The sequence below is a fragment of the Kryptolebias marmoratus genome, linkage group LG22 (genome assembly GCF_001649575.2).
Source record: "Kryptolebias marmoratus isolate JLee-2015 linkage group LG22, ASM164957v2, whole genome shotgun sequence".
NCBI lineage: Eukaryota > Metazoa > Chordata > Actinopteri > Cyprinodontiformes > Rivulidae > Kryptolebias > Kryptolebias marmoratus.
Window position 1 is genome coordinate 14,068,060 of NC_051451.1, and position 21,218 is coordinate 14,089,277.

Below are 21,218 nucleotides of genomic sequence, written 5' to 3' on the forward strand. Positions count from 1 at the left end.
CTGGAAAACACAGGTATAAACTCAGGAAAGATGGAGACGGGATCACACGCTTCTCTTCCCAGGTGTCTTCTGACAAGAGGGCGGGGTGTCGTGGCCTAAGCGATCCGGGCGCAACTGTGTGCATCAGTTCCACTCTCCCCTACCTGTATTAAGCCCACTTAGTGGGGAAAAAAAGTGATCTTGGTTCCCCAAAACCTATATTTAAATATACACCCGTGATGGCGGTCTCTTATTCAGAAAATAACATAACAAATACACATTTTTGATGTGCCACATACTTTAAATAAACTAATTACCTTAAGATTTGCCCCCAGTTCACCTTAAAATATTTTAAACTAAAATGTATTATTTGTCTTTCTTATTTACTAGACTTTTAGTGTTCCTCATTATAGTACCACGAGTGCATAAAGTTCACAGGTTCTCTAATCAAGGGGGATTTTCATCTTTAAAGCCTCTCTTCAGCCAGTAAACTAGTGTATAGTGCCAGTGTATGTTTCCTCTCAGCAGTGTTGAACTATTGTGGTGCATTAAAGTGGACACAGCGTACAAAGTGTGCACCCTTTGAGTGGCAAATCAGAGAAATAAAGATGTGAGGCGGTGTGTATGAACTGGTGATTTCAACAATTTGTGGAGTTCTTTCTGTTTTTAACATACTAGAAATGATAGAAAAATGGGAAAGCTGCACCTTAATTTTAGACAAGCAACTGTCATGGCTTGGTAGAGTACAGAAATGCTCCAGGTGAGGTTTGAACTCACAACCTCGGCATTGCTTTGCATCGTACTGTCTTATAAGTACCGTGCGCTGACCGATTGCGCCACTGGAGCTCCACGGTCCACTTTTTGTGTGATGAGTTTGTTGGATTCACCTGTTTTGTATCAGTTTCATTCCATTCAGGAACACAGGGCGCTGTAGTCTCTCCCTGCTGCCATCAAGTGAAAAGTGGGCCACACCCTGGATCCATTCTGAGTTCGTCACAGGGCCAACACAGAGATACACAGCCATGCAGACCCACTCCAGTGACATTTTATTTACTTTTATGTATGTATAGTTTGAATCTTTACTTTACTACTCATCCTCTTGCTTCTAACAGTTACGCTTTATGCTTAAAATCACAGGACAGGTTGATAGGAATTTTCACCTTTAGTGTTTGTATCAACTGGACTTCTTGGGTTTTGAGTTCAAGTTTTCATTGGCGCAATCAGAAAAACAGAGTTTTTCAGAACTCTACTCAAACAAGAAGAAACTACAGCCTCAGAAGAACGTGAAAAAATAGGTATTTATAGAGTAGTAAGATTGTTTCGGGTTTTTTATACTGGAACAATTAAAAAAACAAAATGCTCAACAAATCTTTTAATGTCTTATATGTGCATTTAGCCTTTTAATGGAGAACTTTAAATTATGTGGTTAGGTTAGTTTAGTTAAAGACTAGGGTGAAACCCTTCTCACCCAGTTGTTTGATAGCTTTGGGATAGGAAGCAGGATTTCTGAAGGACATGCTCCAGGTGAGGCTTGAACTCACAACCTCAGCATTGCTCTGCAGAATACTGCCATATAAGTACTGCGCGCTGACCGATTGCGCCACTGGAGCTCGGAGTGAAGTTGTAAAAGGAAGAATAAAGATTAATCTGTTATTCTCTGCTTCATTACTACTTCTCTAATCACGTCTCACCGTTCACGACATTTGTGTTTGCTGGAAAAGCACTCAAAAACAATAGGAGACAAATTAAATCTAAATACTGCAGTGAAAGGAAGGCTGATGTTTATAATTTCAGTCCAACACAGTTGATTAATAGATAAATGAATTGCTAATACACAATGAACCGTAAAGGAATAAAATGTGCAACTACAAATGAAAAAGTGGCAAAAAAAGAAATCTTAAATGGGAGATTGGACAACATTTGAACTTGAACAACTTGTTAGCAGCTACAGAGCTCCTCTGCAGATCATTATTTGTGATCAACAGCTGATCAGCTGGGATGTCATCGGGTTTCCAAATTATCTAATGAATCACAAGTCTGGGGAATCACGAAAGCATCACATACATTACAGAAACATATTCAAGCTTTTTTCTAAATAATATAGACAAGCTAAACATTAGATTTCTTTACATGCATGAATGTGAAAGAAAAAACTTCAAATTTGACTTGAATTCCTCTTTAAACTTACTACTTTTGGAAAAGCTAAGACAGAGGAAATTCAAATATTAAACCACAAAAAAAACAGTTTTTTAAAACTCTCACTTATCACAGATATCATTTCACAAAAGTCTCTTTGGGGCTCTACTTTCTTCTTCCAGTGATAAAATGTGTGTTCATAGTGTTAAAACATTTACACAGACAAGATATTTGTACCAGTTTTATATTTGTGATTAGTGATTTTGAAAGATATATTAATGGCTTAATAAGTTTGATAAAACATCTAGTTGCATTTTGACCCATAAACCATAATCCTAAAGGGAACAAATGATCATTACAAATAAATTAAAGTTTGATCTGGTATTTCAGAAATCAAGTAAAAGGACACAAAAAACTGTAGTTCTTTTTTTTTAATTTTATTTATGAGAATAGAAATTAATTTCATTCAGATGTCTTTAAGATTTATAGCAAAGGTCTTAGTGTACCTGTGATTTGTTGGTATTAACTTTTTGAAAAACAACAAAAAATACAGAATCAGATACATAATAAAGTTTATACATTCATCCAGCAGAGGTTGATGTGTTTTTGTTGTATTAAAGAGAATTGATGTGTTTTGTGTCTGTGTATGCAGGAATGTGTAACATCTGTACAAGGCTATTTTATTATTATTATTTTCAGACAAAAGGCTGAATCCAACTCCTTCATATTCAGTCTATGTTCAACACAAGCTTTACATTTCATTCACAACATATGTTGCTCTCTGTTTTTAAATGAAACCTCAGCCAACAATAGTGACAAGATACTTTTTACCTAAAAAAAACAAAAACAAAACATAAATGTTGATATTCTCCATGGACTTTCAAAGACATCTGATGCAGCAACAACAAAAAAAAGTTATTGGACCAGTATTTATTTTTATTTGAATTATCCTTTCTAAATGATGTAATTTCAGCACTTCTACTTGACTATTTTTTTTTTACTTTTTTAACTACGTACTCTAATATTCACTTCCATATATTTAGTAAGATTTAGAACTTTTTAATTATTCACTTTGTTCCTTTTCTAAACTGCTCAGAGCTCAACCAGAAAGCCTCATCCCACTCGAATAAATGTTGTGTAACATCAAAATAATGGGGATCAAAAGCTTCAGAATGAGCTCAATATTTGTTGGATGTTACATTCTTATTAATAACTTTGCAAATGGAAAAAAAACAAGTTTGACCTGCTTGTACATGCCCACACAAACACACAGAGTCATAAACTGATGTATGTGTGTGACTGTGTTTGTGTGCCTGTGTGCACAAGTGCAGAGAAAATGCACAGTGTTTCTTTTAGTCTGTGGCTTCAGAAATGTTTCCATCGGATGGCAGAGAGGAGGGCGTGGATGAAGTAGAGGAATGTGGCCGCAAAGGCAAAAACCTGAAAGACACAAACAAATAACCACAAAATAAGCTTTTTTTGTTGTACAAAAATATAACATCAGAGCTATTTTGCTTTAAATTCAAAGGGTATTTTATTTGATCAGACATTTGACTTCAAAATTAGGACTTTCGCAAGATTTGTTTCACCATTTTTTGATGTTCTTTGGGTAATATTTTTGGTCAGTGTTATCCTAACACTGAAGGATTTTGTAGCAGCAGAAAAAAAGGGTTGATAAAGTTGACTTATTGACTGATGGCTGGTGGTTGGATGAATGAATGGAAGTTGAAGTTAAAAAGAAATCAAGCTTAAAAGGAGATAATAACAGGAATAAAATTGCCATTTTCAGCATCAACATGGACATGAAAACAGTAGCTCTGTCTGCACAAACCAGTAAATCGTATAAAACTACAAAAAGTCTTTTGAGATTTTTAATGTCAGCGAAAAAGTTTTGATGTAAGGCTTCCACTTGGAACAGTTTTATATATATATTTAAAGAAATAATTGAAGGCATAAATTAGCTACCCCTCTTCCGCCTGTGCCAGTGCCATGAGCTTTTTGAAACATGATAGGCATAGAGGCTGTTGAATCATTCAGAGTGTCACATTCATGTCGATGCAGAAGGGTTTCTGTTCAGTAGAAGAAGCACTGAGGGAAATGGGTGAGATGTGTTTTGTACATAGGAGGTAGCCATGTCCAAACAGCAGGTGTGGGAGGAGAACAGTCAGTCATGTGGGTGAGTCAGCACTGCTGCAAATTGGTAATTATCATTTTAATGCGGAAGTTTAGTGCCGTTTATAAACTTTGCACTAGTATTGGTTATGGTTAAAGCTAAGCTAGGATCACATACGTATGCTTCTTGACTGAAAGCAGTTGCTTAATACTCACCACAGCAGAAATATCTATCTTGTAGATTTTTGAATCGCCTGCTTTATTTTGAAACGTGATGTAGGCCAAATCCACCCCCGCGCTGAGGTAGAAGAGCACTGCTAGGAAATGGTAAACAAAGTCCTGCGCACACACAAAAGAGATTGTACTCTAATCACAGCTTATCGAGGTATTTTGTTGGTTTTGTTTCGTGCCACTTTTCTTTTGTTCTTACGGCAGCCGCCCAGCCGGAGCTGCTCTTATGACCCCCGGCGGCAAAGATGATCATCCAGAGGAAGGTCATGACGAAGCAGAAGACGGAGACGAACATCACCCATCCCAGAGGGTTCTGTGGGTTCACATGGGTTGATGCCACCAGAATCCAAACCAGACCACCAAACACCTGCAAGGAAGGAGCAGAGAGATGTTCGATTTTAGTCGGTTAGTCAGGATTTATGCCTACTATCCGTCCCTTTGCTTCAATTCCTTGATGCAGTGCAGTTTTGTCATATTTTTAAGTTACAGTAAAATAAATCAACATTTTGACATATTTAAAGATCAAACAACTAAGAGGAAATACAAAAAAACCTTCTTAGAAACCTTTGACATAAGATAAGAAAACTGTTGATGATAAGTGGGAGACAAATAAAAAACCTGCTGAATGAGAGGCCATCATATCTGTCAAACTATTGACTAAACAAACACTTCCCTTTACGTCAGGGTGTTGGTTAGTTTACAGGGTTATCCAAGTGTTTTCAAATATATTCAACTCTCTGGAATTTGTTTTTTTTTTTTTTGCTTTTGCTTAAGCTGTGTCCTACCCAATGATTCACTGCAACAAAACTGTACATACAGCACAAAGACCCCATCTTAATGGTAAATATTCTAACATCTTAAACACTGACAAACATTGGGAAACACTTGTCTATTTTATGATTACATCTAATGAACTGGGAGGTTTTGTGCTTTTACATAATGCATAAATGCTGGTAAAGTGCCAAAGCATGGCACCCTTTAGCCTGTATTGGCTGAACAAATCAATACAAATTCATAGGCAGAATGCATATCACCCTCCATCTTGCATGCCAAAATATTAAATAAACATGTCACATGATCTATAGCACTCAGAGTATGTGATGGGGACGATCCTCAGTTACTACCACACACAGTTTTTGTTCAGAATCTGTAAAACGGAGTAAGTTATAGTCATTTTTGTGTCTTCTAAGGTATCTGTGGAGACCATCTTCAATCAGATTGACTCCAAAAGGTAATCAGTTGAAGATATGCATAAATGATTACATTCTGAGAGTTTCATTAAAATCTGTTCAGTTGTCCATGAGATATTTTACCAAAACACAGATAACCACCTACACACTTAGGTGATTACACAATTGTCCTCCTTTCATGACAACTAGCTTTAAATTCCTGGTTATTTTTTGTTTGTAGCATGTTGCAAAAAGGCCGTTTTTAGTTTTTGTACCTTCAAATCCTATTGTGCTGATACTGGCCACACCCCAACAAGGAAGTAGGTCACTGGCCCAACCCATGAAATGGACTCTAATCTAATCAAATCGATTAAATATGAATTTTAACGAATGCGCAAATAAAACAATGCTGTTTCTTCCAAATGACTCTCTACGCTATTGTACATATCACAAATATAGTAAATATACTCAAGTCTTGCAGTGTTAGACCAAAAGACAAATAAGGATAAATGGTAAAACTTTGAGATTGCTCTGAAAACTAAAGTCATAAAGTGGGTCTTCAGTCTCTCAGATACAATGTTCTTCTTCTTGGAGCTAATCTTAAAAATTATACTGTAGGTCCTAGCTTGCAAAGGGTTCTTTTTTGGAGGCAAACTACATGCACTCAATAGCCTTCTCATCAAACTATAGTCCAGTAACTGCTCTTTATGTTAATGAGGTGAGTTAACTGGCATTAGATAAAGACAGAACTGAACTAATGATACTATTTAACTCTTTGCAGGCAAAATAATCGGTTTGCTGATATGAATGACATAGACCATGTAGACTGCATGGGATCGACACAAGTTATCACCTTCAGTATGTACAGCCAATCATTGATGACATCTGTGAACTTTCTGAAATGAAGCTCACCTTACTATGTGCTGTAATTTATAATCCCAGGGCTCTGTAAATCTGGTAGGCCAAGGAGCATGAGAATGTGAGGGACCAGCTCTGCTGCAGAGCCAAAGGTACTGCTTATTATGATTTTTACATAAGAGATGGACAGAGCCCCTGTTCCACACAAAGGCTGAGGATGTTCTCTTTCTCCACTACGTTGTGGATAAACTTTTACAGATGTGTTCTCAATCACATCGGGCTTTTGTGAACTGCGTTTGACATAGTTTCAAATCCCAACAAAAGCCTGATCCCAACCAACGGGAACCATTTTAAGGCACGGAAATCCCATTATTAACAGCAGCAGCAATATTTCCATACTTTCTAATTAACGTGCACGCAACAACAGCGTTATACTGACCCACCTGAAAAAATAATAATAATAATGGTCAATTTTTAAAGTTGTTACAAATAACATATTTTTATTGTTTTCAGAAGCACTGTGATATTGTTGTTGACAGAACTTTTCACCTTGCTAAACTTTAGAACAGAAGAAGTTTATGTAATAACTTGCTAGTATTGTGAAAGTCTTTTTATTTTTCTACCGAGAACACGACTCTTGTTTTAAAACTAAACCAGATGGACTGTTACCTAAACGTGAAGCAATAGGATAAACATTTTGTAATTGAGTTATTACCACACCCTCAGTTTCTGCATGGCCGCCATTGTTGTTTCTCTCTTTTATTCTCTTATAAGCAGATTTGGTAACAATTTGCATTATCGATCTGTTACAAGACCTTATTTGTTATCCCATCACTGAGCGTTGCCGCTACATTTTTAAAGGATCCACCTTCACTACCCTCTCAGATGTTTTAGCTTTCATTTAATTTCTCTTATAAAATTACTCTTTCATATGTTTTTCCTTGTGTGTACTTTTCAAACACACCGAGAAGAGCATCTTTAGAGAACTGGCATCAGTTTTTTCACATCTCCGACTCATATCTCCAGCAGATTTATTGCAATCTGAATTTAGGAAATATAGAGACATAACTATAGAGAAGTCTGTGGGATGAACCTGTGTTTAATGAGTTTAATCTGATGCAGGTAAAAGAAAACCTGACACAGACTTTAAACTCAGAGACAAAGTTCAACCTGTATTTTACCATTAGTTACATGAGCAGTTTTCATTATTTTGTAATCTTTCGTGGAGACAAATGGTAGAAGCATTGGCCGCATTCTTTCTTAGATTAGTAACAGAGACACAATATGAGTGAAATATGAGAAGTGGTTACCCCTCCCACATGAGGAATATTGTACATGGTCTCTTTTTATTATCAAAGTACTTGACAGTTTCAGTCAAAATGATTTTTGACTATTGTATTTGTTTAAAGAACAAACAGTAAAAGAAAATTTAACAATCAGGCATCTAAAGTATTTGCATAGCAATGCAAACAATACATTTTTATGTAAAAAATACATATATTTTACATATTTTACATTTAAATTGTACAGTGGAGGCTCCAGACATTAACAGACTGGCAATTATGGGCACAGTTACTTTTGTCTTATTAAGTTACAATAATGTAGTATTTATAATATCAAATTATTTGTTTTGTTTTTAATATATTTACCTTTTTGTGTAAAAAAAAAAAAAAAGTTAAGTTATTTTTTTTTGTTTGTTTTTCCCACTAAATTTGGAAATTTTATCTAAAAAAACCACAACAAATCCCTGCATCTGGAACTTAAAGTAGAGTCATTTCACCCACTCACCAGTTCAGGCAGGTAAAATATATCTGGGGCTGTGGTGCAGATCTCCACTCCGCTGGGCAGGGTGCCCATGGACTGAGCAGTCGTCGCAGCCATCTCTGCCTCTTCTTTCTTCTGGATTAACAGCAAGCGAGCGAGCTGCCCTGTCTGTCTGCTCTGGACTAACGGAGCACCTGCAGGTGTAACTGACCCTTATAGGAACACCAGGTTAGCAGACAAACCCGTTCTGCTATTGTGTGTGTGAGATCCCTTCCCACCACAGCTCCTTGCTCCAGTACAAAGCAGACACGCCCTCCTTACAACACCCAAGGGCTGCCTGGTGTTTCAAGCGACCTGGTGATGTGTGACAGGCCTTGGAAGCAACTAGAGGAGCAATCTTGTGGCCTCGGGCTACAAAGATTCTCTAAAATACGGACATTGTTGCTGCTGAGTAAAAAAAAACCAGCTCGGTGAGTTTTAATGTGATGTTATGACCCTCACTTTGTAGAAGCTGAGTGCCTGTGGTCTCTATTTGTATTGCACACAATCACTTTAACATGTTTTTGTTTTCTTAATAAGGATGCCTGTAAGAGTAGGCACGTTTTGGTTCAACCTCACAAACCAAAGCTTTTATTGAAAAGTTGCAGGAGTCCAGATTTTATATTAACAACGGATCGCGTGGATGTGAACGGTTAAAAAAGCAGCAGAAAAATAAACTTCTGCAGCTTTTTGTGTTGAAGTAGCATGTTTGCTACAATTTTGTATCAATTTTGTATCAATTGTATCAAAAATGGGATTGCTAAAGAGGAGCTGGAAACTACCCAGAGCCTGAAGAGGCATATATATATATATATATATATATATATATATATATATTGCTCATTGAAACATTGCTTCATTTCATTTGTGAACATAAAAAATGAATGATGATTTGTTTAATTTATAAAGATATGCTAAAACAGTATGGAGAGATCTGTTTGTACCCTTAAAGAGACTATTAATATTTGCTGTATAAACATGTTTCAGACTAGGTGTTTGACGTTAATTAATATCACATGACTCTTCAAGGTTCTCATCAGCCCATTTTAAAGGGAACAAACAGCCACTGGCTGATTTGTTATTGTGTTCACCACACTGAACATGGAGCAGAGAAAGCAGAGGCAAGAGCTGTGTGAGGAGATCAGACAGACGATTATAGATATCCGTGTTAAAGGTAAAGGCTACAAGACCATCTCCAAGCAGCTTCATGTTCCTCCTACCACAGCTGACAATATTATTAAAAAGCATAATGTTCATGGGACTGTAACCAACCTCCCAGGATGTGGACGCAAGAGGAAATGCGACCCCAGGTTGATCAGATAGTGAAGATAGTAGAAAAAAAGCAGAGGAAACCATTAAAAAATCGTCAAGCCAAACTCCAAGATCAAGGTAACTCTATCTGATCACACCATAAGTTGCATTTTGAATCATAATGGGCTCCATGGATGAAGACCCAGGTTGGCTTTACTACTAACCCAAGAAACAGGGAGGAAGTCACCTAAATGCATGATAATAAGCCCCAACATTTCTGGGACTGACGAGACAAAACCGGAACATTTTGGCCATTCAGATCGTTGATTATTGTGGAAGAGTACAGACAAATTTATCAGCATCTGTATCACATTATAATCAAAAGCTGATATAAGTTTGATTCAAGCCATGGTTCTAAAACTGTCCCTTGCCATAAAATTTGAAATAATAACTATGAGACAAATTTCAGTTGCTTGAAATAAATATTATACTATTAAATCCTGCTTTACTCTGCAATAAGAACAAAATATCCAGGTATTTACCACCAGAAATGTACTCGGTATATTCAGAATGTCATCGTGATTTTCTCATCACAAACGTTTCATCCACAACGCATGAGGTAGATTATGAAAACATGTCCTTCATGCTTCATGTATTTGTGGAAAAATTATGCACAAACAACATTTAAGTATCCACTTTATTTTGTGTCAAAGACTTCAAATATAGCTGAACTATTTACAATCAGAAATTCTAAAGGAGTGTTCATATTGTTCATAACATATATATATATAAAAAACAGAGAAATAAGGTAGGACAGTTGTATTGAAACAGAATAAAAAATATAATCATTTATGATAGTTTTGTCTAAAAACAATAAGGGAAACAGACAAAATAAAGTTTATTCCATGCCCTATCAAGTTTTGTGATGGATTAAAATGTTTTAAATTAAAAATGAATTTCCTAATGTGAACTTTATCACTGATCATGTTTATTGCAAGTTGGCACTAATTTGATTGTAAGTTTTTGTGTAATTAATAAAAAAAGGCAAATTGATGAATCACAATAATAAAGAAAAATGTTTTTAATTTTGTTTTTTTTATTGTTTTCTTTTATTTGATTACTCTAAAACATTTCACCAAATCCCAGTCTAAAGAGTCAGGCTTTTATTTGTCCGATATTAGTCATGTCTGTTGTAAAAACAAAGTTCTGATGATTGAGTTTTAACTTTGACAAGTTCACCTCACCTTGTTTGATTATTGTTGTCATTTTCAACAAGAAAACAGCAAAAAAGTGACAATGATTAAGGATTTACCACTTTAACTACCTTTTTCTTGTTGAAATAAAAAAAAGAAATGGTAAAACAAAACAAAAAATCAATCAAAACGTGTTAACTAAGGTGACAAGTTTTCTGATGATTTATCTTCTTTTATTTTCCTTGCGCTCCATGTGTGGCGGGGTTGCTGTTGTGTTTAGGCCCTTTTCCATCGAATGGCGGAAAAAATGGCGTGAAGGAAGTAGAGAAGAGTGGCCACATGTGACATCACCTGAAAACATGCGCAGAGCATAAAAATGATAAATCACCAGAGTTAAGATAAGCGTTAAAATAACAACAGGAAGTGACTAAAAGAGTGCAGGAGACTCTCACGCTGTTCTTTGAAACATTGTTCTTTTTTTTTTTTTCTTCACCAGTTGGTGTAAAACTTTCCTTTTGTTTAAAGCTTAAAGCAGAAAGCTGGGGTGATCCTGACCTGTGCTGCGTTTTGTTTGATTTAAATTTTACTTTATTGAATTCGAATTAAGACTGAAATAAAATGGACTGTAGCAGGGTTTGAACTAAACCTGTTTACTTTTTTGCATGGTGCCCGGAGGTGACTTCTGTTGTGAGTTGTTGCTATAAATTGAACCTTATGGATTGGTTCAATTCAGAGTTAGAAAACTAAAGATTATTTACAAAATACGATCCAGTCAAAAAAAAAGAAAAGATTTTATATTTTGATTCAGCTAAATAACTAATAAAATACATAAATTAAAAGAATAAAAGGAGCTTTTTAGATGCTAAAGTCACAAGCTTTCAGAAATAAAACAACAGAGAAAACGAGCAACTTCCACAAGATTTTGAGAAACGGTTATTTACAAATCTTCATCATGCATCGAACTCCACGACTTTTAAAAAGACCAAAAGATTACTTTTGACTTAACTACATCTTATTAATTTTTTTCAAAGTAAAAAAAAATATATATATATAAGACTTAGTTTCGGATGTAGAAAGCTTGTGCTTAGTTTATAAAAAAACTAGCATGTTCAATTTCATTTTTGATGTTTTTGGAACAAGCAAACATTTTTATCCTGACTTTTTATGTGACAGTTATTATACTAACCTGTATGGTGTTTAAGGTTTCTGTTAAAGTCGCTTGTTATAAAATCAGATTAAGTTTACATGATAAGAGCCTTGAGTTCTCTTGGTAAGATAAGTAGTAGGCCTTTTTGAGTTTTATAAGAGAAGTCTTATTTTCTGTTTAGATGTGTTTTTTACATACCACTGCAGAAATGTCCAGTCGGTAGTTTTTAAGATCCCCAATTAAGCTCAAAACTTCGCCTTTGAGAAAGGTGATGTAGGCCAAATCCACTGATGCGCTGAGGTAGAAAACCACCGCCAAAAAATGAAAACCTGCATCCTGCGAGAAGAGAGTTGGAATTGGAGGGGATCAATCAATGTAATTGGTCAGTATGATTAAATAATGTTTGCTGATGTCGCGCATTTTGACTAAACGACCCAGTTTCTGGAGAACCTGTGAGAGGGGCTACACTAGTGTGCCTTATTAACTGCCCAAAGGTTTGGGATGAATAAACAAAACAGACATAACATTGTCTGCTTATTATCAAATGTTAATTTGAATGAGAACTGATTTCTGTATAACAATAATTGTTTAGGGAAATGGGTAAATGTGAGGGAAGTTTCATTCAAACAAGAGCAGCTGAACTCTATCAAACTGCTTGGCTAAATATAAAAATGAAAAAAGGGTTGCACTTTTATTCCTACATGCTGAAGAGAAGATGTTCTATCCAACACTTAAGCAAATCTGAGCTTTTATTGTTTTGTTCTTTTAATTTAACACCAAGCAGCCCAAACTGTCTTTGCTAAATCCAACTTCACTGCTTTGCTGCCTAAATCTCAATCTGAAAAAGTTTTCTTTTTTTGTTTCTTTTCTTTGTTCTTCACCAAGTGAATTTAGCCAAAATTAACCAAAATGTGATTCAAAGTTAACAATAGCATAAAAGTACACATTTTGCTAGAAAAATACATCGGTCTGCTATTGTTTTTACTATTGTTTCAACATTTGATCTTTCCATCCATCCATCCATCCATCCATCCATCCATCCATCCATCCATCCATCCATCCATCCATCCATCCATCCATCCATCCATCCATCCACAGTATGTCTCCAGGTAATTAATCACTAAATGGTGTGTGTATCTAACCATGGCAGGCCAAAAGCTGCTCTGATTGCCTCCACAGATGAAGATGAAGAACCACAGAGTTGTCCCGACGAAGCAGAAGACAGACACAAACATCACCCAGCCCAGAGGGTTGTCTGGCATGACTCGAGTCGACGCCACAAGGATCCACACCAAACCTCCAATCACCTGCCGAGTCAAACAGAGGAGACGGTAGGAGACATGGATGAGGGTGGTGTATTTAAACCTTTTAGTCTTTATTAACAAGACTGAAATGTTGAATCATTTTACTTTAAATAAGTTTTTTAAAGAAAGCAACAAACTTTTTGGAGGGTCAAACGTGTCCCAAGTCCCTGTCAGTTTAAGATTCTTGGTAATTGTTCAAACCAGCATCTTGGTTTGACTCAGTCACCAGTTCAGTGAGTTCTTATTGGCACTTATTGGTATTTTGACTGGGTTTTCACGATTGTTGGTGGGTATTAATTGATTTTATTTTATTTCACCTGCCCTGTAGCAATTTTCGTAGTGATGGGAAATACAGCTCTTATCTGGGATCCAGATCATTTGTGCCAGGTTCTCAAAAAGAGGCAGCTCTAAAACGACTCCTCGCTTAGTGCTATTTGTGAGGAGCTGTTTGGGAGCTTCAGAGTTGGCTCATTTGGTCTTTTGAGGGTTTTAGTGTCCATCACTATTTTTTTGCAGCTTTTTTCAGGGATCTGGATCCTTTCACTCAGCTCAACAAAAACATGAAGCTGGTTCTTTCTGGTGAGCTGAGCTAAACTAATCCAGATCCCCCCAAAAAGACAGAATTTCCATCACTTTTTTCTTATAAGTTACAATTCTGCTTAATTTAAAGAGCTTTCCTTGGTTACTTAGTCATCCTCTGTTTTTGATCATGGCCAGTTTAATCCATTGCTTTCTTAACCAAAACCAGTCAAAATAACTCTGGTAAACTTGTGTTTTTGTGTTGTTTCTTTTAAGTTGGCTGCTTTAACTTTTTCCATTTTAAGGTGTTATAATCAGCCATTTAGCACAATGGAGAATGGGTTCAGATGAAGTACCAGCAGAGAAATATTTGTTTCCGAACTATTATCTTGCCCTTTTACAGAGAAAGTGCTCTGCAACAACAAATAATTAATTCTCTACTATTCAAGTGTAAGTCAGTGTAAGTACAGAACACACACACACACACACACACATATTGTTATTGCTCATTGTAGCAAAACAGAGATTGGAAAATGGCTCTCACCATGCTACACTAATCTACAGCATTCAAACCATAAGCTGAGAAAGTCATTTGTGAATTCTGCTTTTCCATGAAATCATTCCGAAACCCAATAAAACCAAGTTTTAATCAGCTGTGCAAACATGGCATTTTGAAACCATGAATAATCTATTCATCAATTTATTTTTAAGCCCGGCGGCAAACATTCACCAGAAAAGAATGTGCCGTGCCCTAAATCAATGTGTCCGCAAATATTTTTACCGTATTGCACATTCTTTTAGTGTTATGAATGCTGATTTTTATGCTTGTTGTAAAAATGTGTTTCTGCCGTGAAAGCCTACAGGTCAAAATAAGAATTAAAACTAAGTTACATGAGCTTGAGCTAAATTGCTAAACGCATTCTTTAAGTTTTAGGAAAAGTTACAGGCACCACTGCAGGTGGCTAATCTTAGGTTTTTTGTTACCCTTCATGTTGGACTTTTTAACTTTCAATATGATCTACCAGTACCTTTATGTTCACATCTTTCTAAAAACTAGATATTTTGAAAGGGTAAAGCCACAAAAGTAAAAAGCTATATATTTGACAGTAATGAAAGGGCAAACAACCACAAGCATAATGCAATGAAGAAACAAGGAACAGAACAAACACAGAGCAACACTATGACTGTGGAGACATTACTTTGTACAAACATCACTGTTATCAAATGTCCGCAAATATTACGTTAAGCCATATTGTTATATCATTATACTAGATATACCTATGTGTCCACGTTAATAATAAACAGCACAAAAAGTAAGGAAATTTGTGTTTGGTCAATTACTTCTTTGCTGTAACATTGCTTCTTGGCAATAAATCTCACACTGTTGGAAAGCCTTTTTTCTATCCCCTTAATTGGTGCCACATTTGTTAGAAAAATGCATTTTTGTGTTGAGCAGCAGAGCTGAGTTTGTGGGTTGCGCCCATGAAAAAACTTGCCAAATCCTCCCTGCTAATGCAAAACAGTTGATTCTGCTACTGACTCTTGTTTGGAGCTTCTGGTACCCCCAGATGCTGACAATCAGGCACCAGAGCAGCCAGTGGCAATCCAACACCTCCACAGTCTGGGACCAAACCCAATCCTCTGGGATGACAACCCTCATCCGGACAGAGCGGAGTTTATTAGAGACTCCCTCTAGAATTTGGGACTGGAGAGGATGGAATGGCTTGCTTGCAGTCCTGATTTCAATCCCACTGAACACCCGTGGGATCAGCTTGGACTGTGCTGTTCCAGACTGACCAACACAACCACACTGGCTGACTTTGAAGAATGGGAAGCCATCCCACAGCAGTGTGTGACCAAGCTGGTGAGCAGCATGAGGAGGAGGAGGTGCCAGGCTGTTGTGGCTGTGTATGGTTCTTCCACATGCTACTGTTTGTTAAACAAATAATTTGTTAAATTGCCAATATGTCTTGTTTCTTCAGACTTCCATCATTCAATCCAATAAACACCAAACAAGAGTAGCTGAATAAGCTGTTTGGTAATAGCAAAGATTTAACAAGTTTTCATAGACACAACCCACAAACTCAACTCTGCAGCTCAATCCACAAATGCATTTTTCTAACAAAGTTGACACTGTTTAAGGAGAAACAAACAGGCTTTCCAATGGTTAAGACCTAATGCCAAGAAGCATTGTTACAGCAAAGAAATAATTAACCAAACACAAATATCCTTAGGTTTTGTTGCATTCAGTGTTCAAAATGGACTGCTCATACAGGTTAATGCATTTATACCCAGCTGTACTTTTTATCAAAAGCTCTTCATCACATGGCTCGGAAATGTTTGGAGCTTGTTCTCATGGCAACCGTAATGGATTCAAACGGCAACCAAGTCAGAAGAGTTACTTCAAAACCTTTTAGTGAAGCAGGTCCAGCTCCCTGATGATTCATATCTACAGTACGAGCCTTTTCCTGCCAATAAATTGTTTCTTTTGGAAGTCCAACAATATGTGGGGGCGTTCTCTGGATCTGAACAATCGTCTGACAGAGATGTTTTTTTACTGCTACAAGATGGGTTCCAAAACATTTTTAACCATTCATTTATTTTCGTTTTTGATGACAGCAACCAGTGTTTTCATGTCAACAAATATTTGTTTTTATAAAGATTTCAGTGGGTTATAGTGGTCATACATTGGTGTTTTCTTCCTTAAAGGGATGCATTTTTTTGTCTTAATGATGGTACAAAAATATTCCACATTTGTTCTTTTTGTTGATTTTTCTTAATATTTCATTTTTTTTGTTTAAAAAAATGGTTATAGCTTCCTATCTGAATCCAGAAATAAGTCAACACAGTTTCTGGGCAAACCTTTCTCATTTTTGCAGAAAAACAACTTCATAATTAAACAACCTCAAGATATTTTGCGACAATGTCACCAAAGGACTGTCCGTCATGTTCAACAAACAACAAAATGTGCGCTGGGAGGGGTTTGGTGATAGTGGCAACAACCGTCAAACAGAAGCCCCAAGTTCAAGTCATGTACCAACTAATAATGTTTAAAAGTTTACTTTGAAAACAGACAAACGTCCTGGTTAAATTGAGAAATTAACAAAATGGTTCACATGAAGACACTGAAATATGTCACTTTAAATTTTCTCTTTTATTCTTCTTCTTTTGAGTTAGTAGGATTTGACTTCTTCTCCCTCAGTTTAAAACACGAAACCTGTTGGAAACATGAACCAAACAGATTAAAAAGGAGAAAGTGTCCTCGTTTTTCTCCCTGATATCAGATATCAATAGGTCTTAATAACTAGTTTGTTCAGTTTAAATGTTTATTTTGTAAATTATTGTTCGGTTTGGGTGACATAAACAGGTTGTTTTAGTGAACAGTTTTGTTTGTTTGTCACCGCTTCACCACTCAGTTTTAATCCAATGAATAAAGTCTTGATCATTATCATCATTTTCTTTGCACACTTTTTATATCTTGGTAGGATTCAATAAATGGCATCAGTAGATTTCCATTTCTGAGCAGGAGATCACTTCATGAAAAGGGTCAAACAAGTAAGGCACGCCAACCGATGGCTGGTTTAGATTTACACCTCAGTCCGCAAACATATCCGTGTGACACAGGTGGAAAAACACCTGTCTCACAAAGATGTAATCTTCCATTTTCCCACAAGAAAAGAACAGAAAAAACTTCAACACCTGTTAAAATGATCTGAACTCCTGTTTCTTGTTTAAAAGAAAACAAATAAATCAGTCAGCTTTTTCTCATAAAAGGGTCTCTTTGGGTTTTAAAACTTAATCGTAATATTTCCTCGTTATCTTGTTATAACGTCTCAGCTTTGTAAACAAAACCACATTTTAGAGAATGTCTTTAAAATACTCATCTTATCTGGACATTACTTTGCTTTTCAGCTCTGTTCAGTTTCATTATCCAGACAGATCTCAAAAGTAAACTTAATGTAGATTTTTACAAACACAACAAAGGTTAATTAAAAAAAATTTAAAAATTCAGCGCTATTGATTTGGTTTAGGTGAAATGCGTGACTGAAATGTTGTATTTGTTTCCACAGATATACACTGTTATATTATTAATAAGTCATTTCATAGTCGTGTCATATCTATTATAGTCTTGTTTTGTTGCTACAAACCACTTTTGGTTGCTGTTTCCAAGAAAACGAGTCCTCGGAAATAAAGGTCACAAAAAAAAAGGCTGTCCGTACAAACTTGGAAGTCTTGTTATCTTTTTCCAACAAGCATTCATTTTGGAAGACAAAAAAGGGAAGCTTGAGACTAGAAATGAGATGTTGAGCTTGACTCAATCAACCCTATCACCCAATCTTCACAGCTGGTTAGCTGGTCATTTGAATTTGGGTGGGCTGGTCTGATCAAATACTGAGTCCTGCTGCCCAAACAAAAGAAAACCATAGATTCTTATCTCAGTGGAGACTTCTGTGGAGCAAAGTTCAGAAGCCAGGCGAAGAGAGAAAGAAAACAGGATCAAAGTGATGCTAACCTGAGGGAATGAAACTGATGAAAGACAATATGCAGACAGACAGGAGGATAAAGGAGGGGAACAGAAATCCTCTGGGTCCACATGTGTAAAAGTTAAAAATAAACTAGACATAAGACAACAAAAAGGACAAAACCTGACAAGATGGAAGATTATATCAAAACAACAACAACAAAAAAGATGAAACTCACAAACTCTGGGATGAAAAAGAGGTCAGGAAAGGTGATGAAGACCCTGCCACCTGTCGGCAGAACATCACCTGAGGTGGTGGAAGCCATAGTCCAAAACTCTGCACGTGTACCAGGGTGGGATGTTCTCCAGAGTGAGATGCAAAAACGGTTTTATTCTGTTTTAAAGGGTGCCTTTCTCTCCCGTTCTGTCTCCTTCAGCACCTCCCTCCGTTTCTCCTCCACTCCACCTTCCCATCCAGTCCCAAGCAACCTGTTTGACAGGTGCTTTTTGGCTTTTGTTTGCGCAGCGGGAGGATGTTCTCTGGTCTCAGTTGTGTTGTGTTTGAGTGCTTCTGTGTGCAGGTTTTTATGTGTGTGCCCTCATGTGTTTGTGTATGTGTCACTAAAAATGGCAACGAGCGTGTTTACATGCACACAAAAAAGTGACTGTAAAGCAAGTGATGCAGTTTTAATCCGCTTGGTGTTGTTAGAATTTGTTTTAACATTTATAGCAAGCTTTTGGTTTTGTGTTAGTTTTATTAAGATTTTTTTGTTGTACCTTAATGGTTGTACTTTAAATTTTGTGGATTTTGTTTAGATTCTAACATATTAACAATATATCTATGTAAGCTTGAAAATGAACATTTCTATATAATAAAATGGTCCTTTTCTTTCAATTTTAGATGAAAGGTCACAACTTTTACTCCTCACTTGGCCATACAACAGGACACACTACAGACTGGCCCTAAGCTGGTCCTGTCTTTAATGACGCATGTTTTGCCAGCAGGAGGAAGGTGCCAACTACCATAAACAAACAGTGCTTCTTTCTGAAAAGTCTGAAAAAAACAAAAAAAGACTGTCCAAGTGTCAAACAGTGTCAGCGTTTCACCTTAAAGCTGCAAATCAAAATTTGTTCGAAGCTCGCGAAAGTCAGTTTGAATGAAGCTTTGAAAGGTTTGACAATTTTTCATTGAAACAAGTTTCTCTACATTATTCAATGGGTAAAAACAGAGAAAATGTTAGTGAGTGTAGGCCAAGCCTTCTGCAAACCAAAAACTGATTATTCTACGAATTACTGAATATAAAAGCAATTAGCAAACTATGTCTGTTATGTTTCCCAGTTAATTTTACTAATGAAACTAGCATTCCTTCACCTGTGTATCATCATAAGTTTAAAACAAAAATCTTTCACCATCTGTTAGTGCTCAGAGTATGTGTTGGGGGTGACTCTCAGCCACTTCCACCCTAACTTTTAGCTTGGTATCTGACTCACCCACTGAGTTATAACCAATTTTGATTGGATTAGCAGCCATCTTGAATTGAATTGACTCCAAAAGTCAGACAAGTTGTTGTTGTACATCCAATGATTGCTCTCTGAGAGTTCCATTAAAACCCATTCAGTGGTCCATGAGATATTTTGCTAACAGGCAGACAATGAAACACACTCACGCACACAGACACATACATTATCACCTTCCTGTGATGGTGGCAGGCGATAATTACTCCCGAAGTTTTATAGGTCAAGTGATTCTTGTTAACGAGGTCCCCTGAGTTGTAAAAGCTGTGTGCAGCACGATGCAGCTGTTCAAACAGATGCGTGGATGTAACAGGATGCAGAAGAAATCTCCATGTTTTGCAGGGCTAACTGATTACTTTCTTCGTGATTTTGGAAGCTGCTTTAAATAACTCCAGAACCAGGTGTCAGTACTTTCATATAATGTGATATTTTGCATCATTGAAGCCATTTTACGTCCCCGTACAATTCCTCATCCTTTGGGGTTTTTTTGTGTAACATTCACCTTATTTACAAAGTTTGACAAAAGCTGCTATAACTCTGCCGCTTCTCATCATAGGTGAACTTAGTTCAAAATGCTGGGCCTGTAATTTTGTGTTGCAACCAATTTTATTATGAGTGCTAATCATAATACAGTTAATGAAGCCTAAATAATCTATTTCCCTCACACACTGACATTTTAAAGTGATACTGCTGGGTGGTAGTAAAGTGTAATGTAATCAGCTAACTGCTGTAAACACTTAATCAAATAATGTCACACTTACTTAAAGTGCTGAATCACACAAGCTGCTGCTAAATGGCTCATTTACACCTCATTTCTATGTGGAATGATCGGGTGGAAACGAAAGATCATGGAGAATTAAGACTTCCTGCAATTTATTCTCAAGAACAAAAATGGCAGGAGAATTTAATAATTAAAGATGGAGAGACAACGATCACCAAGATCACTCCTAGGTATCGACATGACAATGTAGGATTAAATTTAGGTGTGTAGAAGTTAGGATATGAAACTGATTCATGCGCACACATTTTCACAAGTCTAATGATTGCTCTATGTGTGCCAACGTGGGGTTTTGGAGTTTACTTGATCGGAGACGCCGAGAAAGCCTAAATCTGCCGAAAACTAGGGAAACTTCTAGGAATGTATCTGTGAAACACAATCAAAAATAGTAAGTTCGTCTTACTGGACTTAAACCCAGTCACAAACTGTGAGTTCAAGTTAATGTTCTTTTTTCTTTTTGACTTTTTATGTGTTTGCCCTGCCTGAGTTACATTCTTGTTAACCCAGTGGTTTTTACTAGCATACCACTGACAATGAAACATTAACAGCTGAACTGCAGGGTAAACGAGGCAGAGATGGCTTGCTAACATAAAGTGCACACGTGGCTGAACAAAAGAGCGGGTAAAAAAAAAAAAGTCAAGGAGGGAGATATAGGTGGATAGATGGAGAGCTCTTGAATAAAAGAGAGCAAACAGTGATAGGATGTAGGGGAGTGGCTGGGCTTGTCACACTGTAGTTTTCCACATGTGCACACAGAAGAT

At 36.6% G+C, this 21,218-nt stretch overlaps 2 protein-coding genes and 2 non-coding genes across 4 annotated transcripts; all 4 read right to left on the reverse strand.

The window, feature by feature from the left end:
- Positions 1–731: 731 nt before the first annotated feature.
- trnai-uau lies at positions 732–825 on the reverse strand. The gene is made up of 2 exons: positions 788–825; positions 732–767 (listed from the first exon to the last, which is right to left on the reverse strand). It is a non-coding gene; the product is annotated as a tRNA-Ile (tRNA).
- A 670-nt stretch (positions 826–1,495) lies between these two features.
- On the reverse strand, positions 1,496–1,589 carry trnai-uau. Its single transcript has 2 exons — positions 1,552–1,589; positions 1,496–1,531 (listed from the first exon to the last, which is right to left on the reverse strand). It is a non-coding gene; the product is annotated as a tRNA-Ile (tRNA).
- Positions 1,590–2,531: 942 nt separating this feature from the next.
- Positions 2,532–8,528, reverse strand: malb (mal, T cell differentiation protein b). The gene is made up of 4 exons (XM_017432503.3): positions 8,274–8,528; positions 4,658–4,825; positions 4,444–4,566; positions 2,532–3,555 (listed from the first exon to the last, which is right to left on the reverse strand). The coding sequence occupies exons 1-4, from the start codon at positions 8,364–8,366 to the stop codon at positions 3,481–3,483; spliced, it is 459 nt and encodes a 152-aa protein (XP_017287992.1). The 5' UTR covers positions 8,367–8,528; the 3' UTR covers positions 2,532–3,480.
- Positions 8,529–10,218: 1,690 nt separating this feature from the next.
- On the reverse strand, positions 10,219–18,696 carry LOC108242465 (mal, T cell differentiation protein). The gene is made up of 4 exons (XM_017427303.3): positions 18,404–18,696; positions 13,022–13,186; positions 12,078–12,215; positions 10,219–11,083 (listed from the first exon to the last, which is right to left on the reverse strand). Exons 1-4 carry the CDS (start codon positions 18,488–18,490, stop codon positions 11,009–11,011), a joined length of 465 nt encoding a protein of 154 aa, XP_017282792.1. The 5' UTR covers positions 18,491–18,696; the 3' UTR covers positions 10,219–11,008.
- Positions 18,697–21,218: the final 2,522 nt, after the last annotated feature.

Excerpts from the sequence above, each read along its gene's own strand:
- malb (XM_017432503.3), bottom strand. The coding sequence starts at position 8,366 with ATGGCTGCGACGACTGCTCAGTCCATGGGCACCCTGCCCAGCGGAGTG. Across the intron at positions 4,567-4,657 it reads GCTCCGGCTGGGCGGCTGCC|GACTTTGTTTACCATTTCCT; the intron begins GTAAGAACAAAA and ends GTGTGTGCGCAG. Across the intron at positions 3,556-4,443 it reads AGATAGATATTTCTGCTGTG|GTTTTTGCCTTTGCGGCCAC; the intron begins GTGAGTATTAAG and ends TGTGTCTTTCAG.
- LOC108242465 (XM_017427303.3), bottom strand. The coding sequence starts at position 18,490 with ATGGCTTCCACCACCTCAGGTGATGTTCTGCCGACAGGTGGCAGGGTC. Across the intron at positions 13,187-18,403 it reads TCTTTTTCATCCCAGAGTTT|GTGATTGGAGGTTTGGTGTG; the intron begins GTGAGTTTCATC and ends TTGACTCGGCAG. Across the intron at positions 12,216-13,021 it reads GCAGCTTTTGGCCTGCCATG|GATGCAGGTTTTCATTTTTT; the intron begins GTTAGATACACA and ends CTCTTCTCGCAG.